The sequence below is a fragment of the Cucurbita pepo genome, unplaced genomic scaffold (genome assembly GCF_002806865.2).
Source record: "Cucurbita pepo subsp. pepo cultivar mu-cu-16 unplaced genomic scaffold, ASM280686v2 Cp4.1_scaffold000641, whole genome shotgun sequence".
NCBI lineage: Eukaryota > Viridiplantae > Streptophyta > Magnoliopsida > Cucurbitales > Cucurbitaceae > Cucurbita > Cucurbita pepo.
The window spans coordinates 4,329-17,196 of NW_019646865.1; the positions used below are offsets into that span (position 1 = coordinate 4,329).

The 12,868-nt window shown below is 37.0% G+C and overlaps 1 protein-coding gene and 2 long non-coding RNA genes across 3 annotated transcripts; 2 read left to right on the forward strand and 1 right to left on the reverse strand.

Annotated features, from left to right (window-relative positions):
- Positions 1-4,265: 4,265 nt before the first annotated feature.
- LOC111785682 (fasciclin-like arabinogalactan protein 4) lies at positions 4,266-5,529 on the reverse strand (the record flags this gene model as incomplete). The annotated part of the gene is given in 1 exon segment (XM_023666064.1): positions 4,266-5,529. A coding segment is annotated over 1 exon segment (1,077 nt), but the record flags the coding sequence as incomplete, so codon positions are not given.
- Positions 5,530-8,518: 2,989 nt separating this feature from the next.
- LOC111785685 lies at positions 8,519-9,764 on the forward strand. The gene is made up of 3 exons (XR_002813690.1): positions 8,519-8,651; positions 9,378-9,404; positions 9,489-9,764. It is a non-coding gene; the product is annotated as an uncharacterized LOC111785685 (long non-coding RNA).
- Positions 9,765-11,843: 2,079 nt separating this feature from the next.
- Positions 11,844-12,539, forward strand: LOC111785684. The gene is made up of 3 exons (XR_002813689.1): positions 11,844-11,922; positions 12,131-12,163; positions 12,245-12,539. It is a non-coding gene; the product is annotated as an uncharacterized LOC111785684 (long non-coding RNA).
- Positions 12,540-12,868: the final 329 nt, after the last annotated feature.

Genomic DNA, 12,868 nt, shown 5'->3' on the forward strand with positions numbered 1-12,868 from the left:
AGCGGTGGTATGATTGCCGGGCCCTCTCCTCGTTCTGCCCGCTGGCCTATTAGGTAGGATAGCAGTCTTCGGGCTTTGCCTGCCCTTTCTCATACTCATCAAGAATTCCGGCTTGGCCCGGGAAAGCGCTGGCAACAAAAGGAAGGGGTCCATGTAGCTGCTGCGCCCGCCCCCTTCTTAGTCAATGGGTCAGCAGGTTCGGCATCCACGTCAGAAAAGAGAGAATCCACTTCAGATAACCACGGCCTCTGTCTGCTAGGCTGCGTGTGGAATAGCCGAGAGCGGACCTTTTTGGATATATAATCCAAGTCGAGAGTGGAGTTACGGAAACAGCCGTCTGATGGAAAACAACTTTCACGTTCGGTTCAGAGAGCACTTTTTTCGTTGATCATTCCTCGTTCCCTTTCGTGTTCATTCCACAGCGGCGAATTCTCAACTTGTGGGGCCCTATCTATTCCATCTCTCAAGCCCCGAAGAAAACCCCCCTCCCCTTCGGACTCCATATCTCTTTTGACTCTATATATGTGGGCACCTGATATCTATGAGGGTTCCCCCACGCCGGTTACAGCATTCCTTTCTATTGCGCCTAAAATCTCTATTTTTGCTAATATTTCACGTCTTTCTATTTATGGTTCCTATGGAGCTACATTGCAACAAATCTTCTTTTTCTGCAGCATTGCTTCTATGATCTTAGGAGCACTGGCCGCCATGGCCCAAACGAAAGTCAAAAGACCTCTAGCTCATAGTTCAATTGGACATGTAGGTTATATTCGTACTGGTTTCTCATGTGGAACCATAGAAGGAATTCAATCACTACTAATTGGTATCTTTATTTATGTATTCATGACGATAGATGCATTCGCTATAGTTTTAGCATTACGGCAAACCCGTGTCAAATATCTAGCGGATTTGGGCGCTCTAGCCAAAACGAATCCTATTTCGGCTATTACCTTCTCCATTACTATGTTCTCATACGCAGGAATACCCCCGTTAGCCGGTTTTTGTAGCAAATTCTATTTGTTTTTCGCCGCTTTGGGTTGTGGGGCTTACTTCCTAGCTCCAGTGGGAGTAGTGACTAGCGTTATAGGTCGTTGGGCGGCCGGAAGGTTCAAATGCTGACTATTTCATGTTGTGTCAATACGGGGTAAATGACCAGGCACACAAAATCATGTTTACTCCTGCTAGTGCTAAAATGCCCCAAAATGTACTATAAGGGAATTTTACTAGCTGTCAATTCTCCCTACTCGAGTTATATGCTATTAAAGTTGTTGTTGCTGCCTACTCGATCATAGCTTATAACCTTACTTTCTCGAAAATTAAAGGTAAAAAAAACAAAATACCATGAAAGAGGGACCAAGGTGGATTAGGGGTTAGTTAAAAGGGAGGGACCCACTTGGATTGGGTTGGATTTCACCTCATGTTAGGGGCAAAATTGATAGCTTCAAAGATTGAAGGGCCACAATTCTTTGTTATCCATTCCCTTTTCTTTTCCTTTTGGTCCCTCGTTTCTTTCTAAATTTCCAATTTTACCATTTATTTAGTCAACTATATTCTCATGATGCCCCTCTCCATTATTGCCTCTTTTGACTCCCACGATACTATATTTTCATGCATTTTAACTCTACTTTGCTATCCCGACACAAATTGGATGTGTATTACTTCTTTACACACGGTCTACGTAAGCATGCATGGATCCACCAGACACGCATATACGTACTTCTTGCCTTGCTCTTTAGTTAGCCTATGTTCACGTTGTCGGAACCATAGAGAGAAAGGAGCCTGCATAATATCATGGCAAAACATAGATATTGTAACGTATGTGTCCATACTCATCATGACGAGGATATCTTGATGCATATGACATACAAAATGCATGAGGTCTCGTAGTATCAATTCATGTCATATACGTATGATCCAAGTGGTACCTCCATTCTTTTCATAATGTAACGTGCTATGTGACATACATACATAACACTTGTCTTATCTTCCATAATCAACATAGAGTGAGTGAACGTATTACATATCTTACATGGCATGACATAAGGAGGTTCATACATCATACAACGTCAATAACATAACATAATCGTTACATGACATCGTATACATTAAGCAATTATAAAATCACTACACTATTATCCGCACTTTTTTTTTCTATTGATTTTTCATAATGTGAGTGTGTGCTAGCCCACAGTTGAGCCTAGAGGGTACGTTATCGAGGACACCCAGTGGGTTCATGCAGATGTGTGTAAGCTGTGTAAAGAAGTATTATGCATCTATTATTACCCGAAAAGAAAAATAGAGCTCAAAGAATAGTCAAGAAAGCTACGTTCCATTAGCCATGAAACATGTTACATATGATTGCATTTTTCGATCCGAACAATGAGATAAAGGCAAAAAATTTATGTACGAATAAGAATATACTAATAATAATAAAATAATATGATGGCATATAATTGCCTCCAATGCACATGCTTCATGATTTTGCATCCCATCTCCGACCATCATGTCCCTATCTCCTACAATCATCATCAATTAAATACAAATAATTAAATAAATAAATAAAAGAAATCAAATAGTTGAGCTGACCTAATAAATTCAGCATTGAGTAGACGAAACAGTGAACTAAGCTAACATACTCGGTTAATGATTTTATGAGATCGTGTACTGATTGGAGACGGCGATACTTAACGAGCTAAAACAAACAATATCTGCTAATGATGAGTTTGAATTTTATTACAAATGGTATCAGAGCTAGATACCGACTAGTGGGCTATCGAAAACGCTTGATTCCGAAAAGGGTAAATTGTTGAAAATTTAAATAATATAATAAAATTGTTAAAATAAATAAAATTCTAATAATATTTGGTTAGATCTTGAGCGTTGATCTTGTGAGGCCAAAGAGAATAAAACGTCAAGTTGGGTTAAATCAGAACCGTCCGTGAAGGTGAGCCCAGATAATATCATGCTGTCATCCACTTTAGGTTATGGTGGGGTCATTCACGTGTGATTGAATAGACTTAGTTCATGTGATGAGACATTTCGTAGACTATTTTGAAATTTATATTTTATTATAAATTAATTAATTAAATTAACTTTTTGTATGCTAAAAATAAAGAATCAGAATTTCAATATTAATGACCCTAGAAGTTGTGAAATCAATGTGACATTAATTTTACATTTTCCAAAATTAATTATTTTTCTTCATTTTGATTGGATAAAATAAAAAATTTCAATTGACCTTACACGAACATTAAAAATATTTGACATTCGATGAAATATCAATGTAAAGTTTAAGGATAATTTTATCAATTTAGCTAAAAACGAACTAAACGACTCAACCCTGAATCCCTAATCGAATCGAACAGAACACCTAACAACACGACTCTAAATCACCAACTGATCCGAAGAAAACACCTAATGACTCAACCCTGAATCATCAACCGAACCGAACAGAACACGTAATGGCTCAACCCTAAATCACCAACTGAACCAAATAGAACACTTAACGACTCAACCCTGATTCATCAACCGAACCGAATAGAACATGTAACGACTCAACCCTAAATCACTCAACCAAATCAAATAGAACACCTAACAACTCAACCCTGAATCACTGAACATAACCGAACAGAACATCTAACGACTCAACCTTGAATCACCAACTGAACCAAATAGAACACCTAACGACTCAACTCGGAATCACCAATCGAACCAAACAAAACACTTAACAACTCAACCCTGAATCACCAATTGAACCGAGCAGAACTCCTTACAACTCAACCCTAAATCACCAACCGAATCGAACAGAACACCTAACAACTCAACTTTGAATCAACAATCGAACCGAATAGAACACCTAACGACTCAACTCTGAATTACTAACCAAACCGAACCAAACCTCCAACTCAACTAGTATACATCTTAAAAGGAGAGTATGATTGACTCGGGTTGACTTAAATTTCCTACAACTGGCTTGAATTATTAGAAACATTTTAAGAAGAGTGTTGATTTATATGGAGATAATCCTCCATCTTAATAGCAATTTCATTAAAATCAAATTGTAACAAGATCATATCGCACGACATATTTCGAATCTGGTTCGAAATCGAAATATGAATGAAAATTACCTGAGCTCATCTCTGGAGATTGGGTGTAGAGATTAGAGCCATGAAATCTCTGTTTTGGAAGAAAGGATCTGTGCCACAGGCAAGGAAATCCCCTGTTCTTCCACCATTTATGCTTCTAAGAAATCTGCAAATCCAAAATTGAAACAAACCCAGATCCCCAAAATCATTATCAACTCTTTTAATTTACACCAGAGACAGCCATGGAAATCAACAGAACAGTTGCAGGAACAGGAAAATTGGCTTGCTCATAAAATGGGAGAAAGAAGAAGAAGAAGAAGAAGAAGAAGAAGACCCGCAACATGAAAGCAATTATCACGGGGAAAAATCAATACAATGCTATACAACAACTACAGAGAGCAATGAAGAAATTCAGCCCGCTATTAGCGACGGCAACAGATCGGATTTCCTCACCATACCCAGGTGGAGATGAAAGATGCAATGGCGGTCCAGTAGATTCCGGCGACATGGCCATTGAATCAGGCGGCTGAGCACTGGACACAATTTCATTACCAGGCTGGGTTGTCATCATCGGACTATTCCCGAAAATCTCCCTCGGTAATAACACCTCCGAAACCCCAAAAATAGCGACCGGATTCTGATCGATCACCGTCTGAGTCACCGATGCTTGAACAATCCCTGTATTGATCCCAACCGAGCCATTCACTCGCGAAATGTTAAGCGTGAAGCTACCAGCGCCCATGTCCTCGGTGGCCAGAGTCGGCTGTACAGGGTTCACAATGGATTCCAAAGATCCAAGAGGGTAATAAGAATGAAGCACGTGAAATTTCAACACAACCGCCTTCTTATCCGCCGACAGAGACTGGAGGCTCACCGTCCCCGGAAGGTCGGAAAACGCCGTGTCAGTGGGAACAAAAAGCGTAATCCCAGCGCCGCCTTCATCGGCCTCAAACTCCTCAACGACACCAGAAGCAGAGAGCATAGAGGCAGCGACATTAAAATTATGACCATCGATCAAAGCTCTAGTGATATTCAACCCCAACGGCGGGCGAGTCTCGGAGGCCATGAGATCAAATCCGTAGGGGACAAGGAGAGCATTAACGGCGAAGATACTGACATTGTAGGGAAGATTCTTGAGTAGAGTGAGAACAGTAGCATTGGAGGAGGAGAAAGGAACAGGGGAATGGAGCGAGACGATGCCATCGAGAGGGTTGCGAGTGATGTTGAGGGAGCCGAAATCGCTGGTGGCACGGCCGGTGGTTTGGAAGAGAGTGGTGACGAGCTTGCCGGAAGGGGAGATGTGACGGAGGTCGTAAGGGGAGAGGTATTGGAGGAGGACGTGGTAGCGGAGGAGATCGGCGAGGGAGGATGGAGGGATGCGGCGGGTGAGATCGGAGGAGGCGTCGAGGTAGGAGTTGGGGACGGCGAGGAGAGTGAGGGAGGTGCGGTGGTTGAGATCTGAGAGAATGGAGGAGGCGGAGAGAAGGGCGGCGAAATGGGAGAGGTCGGGGAAGGAGGAGAGGAGGGAAGAGATGTTTAGGGCAAGGATTGGGGAAGGAGGAGAGGACAGGAGGAGGAAATAGAGGAAAAGGATAGGGGTAAAATGGGAAATGCGAGTGCCCATTTTCCCTTCTGTGAAGAGGAAGACTGAGAGGAGAGAAAGACGTGAAGGGTAATGGCGAAGAGCTTTTCAGACAAACGAAGCTGAAGGCTTGGGGAATGAGAGCGTGTGGTGGCGGAGTATCAATGACNAGGACAGGAGGAGGAAATAGAGGAAAAGGATAGGGGTAAAATGGGAAATGCGAGTGCCCATTTTCCCTTCTGTGAAGAGGAAGACTGAGAGGAGAGAAAGACGTGAAGGGTAATGGCGAAGAGCTTTTCAGACAAACGAAGCTGAAGGCTTGGGGAATGAGAGCGTGTGGTGGCGGAGTATCAATGACAATGCGGATATTTGTTTTTTATTTATTTATTTAATAAGTCTTAAAAAATATTTAATATTCCAAAATATTTCTTCTTTTTTTTTAATATAATTTTTAAAAATTCAAATTTTAATATTGTACTTTTAAAAAAAAATCATTTATTTACTAAATAAGTATAATAAATTAATTTTGCACTTTTAATTTTATATTTATAGATTAAAAAAATTGATAGTAATCCTGAAATGTGAGATTCTACGTCTGTCGAATAGGAGAACGAATCATTCCTTATAAGGGTGTGAAAACATCTCCTTAATAGACACGTTCAACCGTGAAGGTGACGGTGATACGTAACGAGCCAAAGTGGACAGTAAACGAGTTTTAAAATCGTGAGGCTGACGGCAATATGTAACAGGTTAAGCGGTGGGCGTGGACTCTAACAAGACGAGTTTTAGGTTTGTTGAGAAAAGGAAATATTGTTAGTTAAGTAATAAAATTTAGTGACATTATCATATTTATGGGGGCGTTACCGATTTAGTATGGATTTCAACACCATAATTTATGGTGTCAATGAATTAATAAAGACAAATTTTCATTTGCTCGTAGAGTTCTACCATAAAAGACATTCAATTCCTCGAATTAGAGCTCACGTAATCCACCTTTCTTTTCTACCAAATTTTGGACTACGTTTTCAAAGTTGAACGTGACGGAAGTATAACAGCCAAAGCCCACCGCTATAAGATATTGTCCATTTTGGCCCATTACATATCATCGTCAACCTTACAATTTAAACGCGTTTGCTAAAGAGAAATTTCCACACCCTTATAAGGAATGCTTTGTTCCCCTTCTCAACCGATTGGGATCTTACAATCCACCCCTCTTAGAGGCCTAGTATCCTCGCCGACACACCGCTCGATGTCTAGCTCTGATACTGTTTGTAACAACCCAAGTCCACCACTAACAAATATTGTCCATTTTGACTCATTACGTATCATCGTCAATCTAGGGAGACCTTCAAATTACTTGCACTTTGGACTCTTTTTTAAGCCTATCTTTGTGGCTTATTTAATCCTATTTTAGTTTGGGCCTTAAAAAGGCACTCACATGATGAGGCCTTTTTACATGTATTTTAAGCTTATTGTTGAAGCCCATATGTCTCAATAACCGACCGTCGAATGCACCAGCTACACCTAACGTGAGGAATAGATTCATGTATAGCACTAAATAGGGAGCCACCAAATGCACCCGCTTCACCTAATATGAAGAATAGATTCACGAGTATGTTGTGTTCAACCTGGAATACAATCATAAAGTTGAAAGTACCAGAGATTCCTAGAAACATACTGTTAAAACAGCTTCATTGACTAATTGAGTAAATCGAAAAAATAGCAGTAACAGTTTGATTTTAGGATTCAAAGACGAGAAATCCATTCACATATTAAATAAAAGGAACGTCATTTTCCAATCTCGTTGATTTATACATATATTTCATGCCGTCTCCTTAGGATATACATAAATTCATTTTAGGATAAAGTTTAAAAACATGAAATAAAATAAATAATGCAAGTTGAATTTAATATATATATGTTTGGTGGATCCTCCAATAATATATATAATATTAGAAGAATCCAGAAGTTCAACCCATTCTTACAATTTTTACAAAAGAAAATTATTTATTATTGAATTAGTAATAACAAACTTAGTTTAATTCATTATTAAACACATTGGGAATTGTTTTAATATATAGTTTTCATTTTTTTAATAGAACTTCTATTAAAAAATTATAAAATAAATTTAATAATATTTCATTAACAAAAAAATATATAATATAATATTTTACGTTATTTTTAAAATTATAAATTTTAATATTACAACATGTTAGTAAATAAATAAAGAATATATAAAAATAAAAATATTTATCTGATGGGAGAAATTTTTTTTTCATCTCTCTCGTTCTAAATTTAAACAGAGATTTCTGACCTTATTCGAGACAAGTTCCCACGAAACGTCGACCTGCCGACCTTATAAACTAAATAGACATGTTTAATTAAAGTTGAAATTTTCTTCCGTCCACAAAAAGATGATGTCGAAATTAATTTGACGTGCACACAAACTATATATATATATTTAAGATAAAATGTTGACGTGGACATTTATGTATGGTGGAGGGCCAAATTCATGCCGTTTCCCATACATTGAATTTATCAATTTTTATGATAAATAAAATAATTTCTTTAAAAAAAATATAATTTTAGCCTCTCATTTATTTTTATTATTTTAAATATTAACATGTAATTTTAAAATTAAAAAAAATAAAAACAGAGTTTTATGAGAATTACTATGATAATTTCTCATTTTTATCGTTGTTTATTAAATTGTATAATTAAAATTAATTATGTTGAGTTTAACGATGGAGAGGGTGACATGACGGGGTGAGAGCCGTACACGTGTAGGGTGGAGATTGAATGATTTTGGGCCAGAAGATCCTATAAGTAGAGAAGGAGACGTAGATTCAAAAAACACAGCAAATTCCATTCCATAAAATTTGATTCGAAGTTGAGAAATATTTGTAGTGCGAAAGAGAAATGGCGGCTGGCTGCAACTGTGGTGATAACTGCTCCTGTGGAGACAGCTGCAACTGTCAATCCGGGTATCTCTTTCACCAAATTTACGTTCTTTTTCATTTTAGATCGTTAAAAAGCTCGATTAATTTTACATAAGTCGAGTACGGTTTGAACAAATAACTCGAATTACCGTCCCTTCGAGTGTAGCTAAGATACCTATTACCATCTAAAATATCGATGATTCGATTCTGAACTAGAAGAACTTGATTTACCCTTATCAAGTCAACCAGCGAATTTGTTCTAAAAGAAATATCGTTACCTAGTTCAGTACATGGTTGATTTTTAAGGAGGATGTTATCACGATCTTTGGAAACAAGTGTTGAAAAAACTCGATTAGCTCGCTTAAATTTGCATGAGCTGAGTTTGAACAAATAACTCGAATTATTGCTAGTTCGAGCGTAGCTAAAGTCTGAATATCATCCCAAATATCCTTACCCAATTGGGTAAACGATCGATTTTTAAAGAAGATATTATCACTAACTTTGGAAAAACGTACTGAAAAATTTTGATTTGCTCGATTAAATTTACATATGTCGAGCTGGGTTTAAACAAATAACTCGAGATTTTAAAACGCATCCACTAACGAGAGGTTTTTACACCCTAATAAATAATGGTTCGTTCCCCTCTCCAACGTGTCCACCGGAGAGAATCATCGAGTCAGTTTAGCCCTTTCGTTAAGATTGAGTTTACATAATCTTTACGTGTATGTATATACGATATTTTTCATTAAAACGTGTTCGTAATGTTTGCAGAACCATCACAGCCACCATCCTGAAGAAGTAAGTGATAATTTTGAGTAGTTTTCTTTTAGAAACATCATAAAAGCATCAAGAAATTGAAGTTATAAACAATAAACCATGCAGGGATGGGTGCAGCTGTGGGAGTGGCTGCTCATGTGACCCATGCAACTGCTAAGTGAACAAGATGCCCGAACGACAACAACAAAGCTTCTTATCCATAGAATAAACAGAATTTGGTGTTCTTTTTCTTGTTCTTTTTCATGAAATGTGTAGTGTGAAGTGAAGTGTGTGATGTTGCTTTGTTGTGGGTGGGCAATTGGGGTTCATATCAGATCATCAAAGTTTCTATGTGTGTTTGAATTTATGTTTTATATCAATATTTGTTTCGTGTTCTTTTAACTTCTGTTCTCTCGTTTTTTTTTTTGTCTCTTAATCCGTTTATGAATTTAGTTTTTATAGTTTGAAGTTGTGGGACAAGGTAAACCCGTCTTTATTGTGCAAATTTGTTTACTCTCGTTACTGATTCTTCTATAGAAGGCTCTTAACATTTGAGCTCAACTAATTAAAACAAATACATTCTCGACGAAAAGGTCAAGAGAATGTAATATGGTAATCAACCCAAGGGAAAGTACGGATCGGATTACCTTGATGATCAAGATTAAAAGTAAAGAAAACTCGTTTCTAAACTCGTGATTCGAATCACTCCACAAGAGGTTTGATCAATACCACTTGAATGACTTTAGCATGCAAGTTCTAAACAAGAATTTGTAAAGAAAAACGACAAACAAATAGTTAAATTATAATTATACAGTGAAATGAATGAAATGTGTTTATTAGTCATCCTTGGACTAGTTTCATAAATTTAACTGAGTTCATTAAATGCAACTTTGCATTTAATTAATCTCTTTCTTGAAGCTCAACTTTGCACAACATATAATGGAGGTCTCCAACGTCTTCTAGAATTTCTTTTGATGAGCTCACCGTAACTTGAATATAAGTGTATAAGGTTTGTTGTAGCTTCTTGACTTTCGTCCTTGTAATTGGACCTTGAGGTATGGAAATTTCTTGGTCGTGGTTCATATCAGAATGCCAACACATGCAACATGAATGAGATATGTTATTTAAAATGATATTCTCTTAGGTGACCTTTAGTCTGGGAAAGTTGGACATGTAGTACCTCTCTACACACGATCCATAAGGCCTACTAGTCTAGCTAGCTCCTCTAAGCTGTAGTCGACACCTGAAGGTACAACGACTGCCGTGCACCATGTCAAGCATGCGGGTCATTTCAGTCTCATAGTGTCTGCATCTGTACTCATAATAAATGGGAAGTATCTCGATGCATATAAACATACAATTACGTCAAAGTCCCCATACTTTTCATTATAAATAAATCATCTTTCATTCCTCACAAATTACACTTGTTACTATGGATACACAAATCATTTGGATACATATCATAGCATGTCATAACGTGTCGTTGCCAAACATATTCATAATACATCATAGCATCTCATAACATAACTGATCGTAACATGAATTGACATTTCATTTATAACACAACGTTATTTAGCGTATCATAAAGCAATACATATCATATCATCATACATCAAATATATCACAAATATGACACGTTCAAGACTACTAGACACATATGATCATATATAAACAAATTCTTCCAACAAATCGATAATAGATTTACTTACTTGGTTGGCCTAAGCTGAAACTACTACGACCTATTGGCTCGGTAAGAACTCTAACTAATTTAAAATAGTTAAAAGATATCTTAAATACGAACTTATCAGACCCAAATCGAATCATACCCTTCAGGTGGGGACCACTATGATTAATAAACTTCAATGGCCATAAATCTAAAATTTTAAAAAAGAGAAAGACCAAGTCAACACATGATCGACACCTAACCATATAATTTAATTTAATTTAATTATAAATCTAGTTTTTTAAAACTTGCAAGTTTGTATCTGAACTAACTTCCAATTTTATATTTAATAAATTTTTTAATTTTTTTTAAAGAATTATCTGATTAAATGATATAATAAATTTTATGTCTAATAAAATAATTATAGTACTAAAATTTATTTTATTTTAAAAATATTAAATTACAATTTTTTTTAATATTTAATATATTTTTTTAATATTAAATTATTACTTATACCAACTATATGCATAATTAAGCTGGTTGTCATTTCTTAAGGATTTTCCTAAAATACATGTAAATAAAAACAAAACATGTTGGAAACACTCGTATTTGGTCTTTATAAGATATAATAATTAATAATATGAATTAAATAAGGGAGAGGGTTTCCATCTTATGACTTTGGGAATTATTTAAATTAAACAAAGAGGTTCATAAGAGATAACGAAGTGTAGGTAGGAACCGTCCACGTGTACGGTGGATAATCAACACCAATTGGGTCCTCAAGAGCTCTATATAAACAGGAAACTTTTGATACTCAAAAACCAGAAAAACAATGGCTTCTGGCTGCAAATGTGGTGATAATTGCTCCTGTGGAGATAGCTGCAATTGCCTCTCTGGGTCTCTCTCTCTCTGTCTATATATATTTTTTTGTTAACCGTGCTCGACACGGTAGAACGAGCTTTATTATATGCATAGTCGTTTGTTCATATAAGTTTAAACGAGGAAATTAGAGAGAAGAACGAGAACGTGATTGTGTTCGTCGTTTCTTCTTCGCTTTGTGATTCGAATATATAATCATCCTCTTCTTTGTTTTTTATCTTTACAGGACCGTTAAAGAGACTACCTCCCTAATCAACATGTACGTAAATAGTTATGCGTTAAAATATAGATGAAAATAGTACGATAGTAATAGAAATTTTTTGTTTGGTATCGTGTGCAGGAACGACGGGTGCGACTGCTGCGACAGCAGCTGCTCGTGTGACGGGTGTGGCTGCTGCTGATGAGCAAGCTAGCTGGAGAGGAGATGGATGAAGCCCTTAAACAACAAAGCTTGTGAAATGGAATAAAGTTATGGATCAATATGCAAAGTTCATCTGTTTTTGCTTCTTTGTTTTGTACTTTGTTTGAGTCTATGATGGCTGCTTGAAATCTAGTGTGAAGAATTATGTAAGTGCTTTGTTGTGGGCTGTGGGTGCCTTGTTTTATATATCAAGATTGAGTTTGAATAACTTGAACTAACGAAGTCGAAGTCAAACCTATATTTAGATCGTCGGTTTTTGTAGTTCAACATGGCTATGAACAATCCCGACTTCTACAAACTCACTGAATCAATAAGCCCGTTTCAAACCCCTTTTAAAAGTTTACACCCGCTAAGGCTCAATTCAATTTTTTGAATTAAGACCCGAGAAGTGAATTAAAAAATGTCCCGCTCACGTTTTCCAAAACATCTCTCACACGGGACTCAAGACTTGAACTTACATCGACGTTGTCCACGAAGTCCAAATTTTCCCTAACGCACTTGTTCAAGACAAATTAACATCATCATACATTAACAACAGAAAAG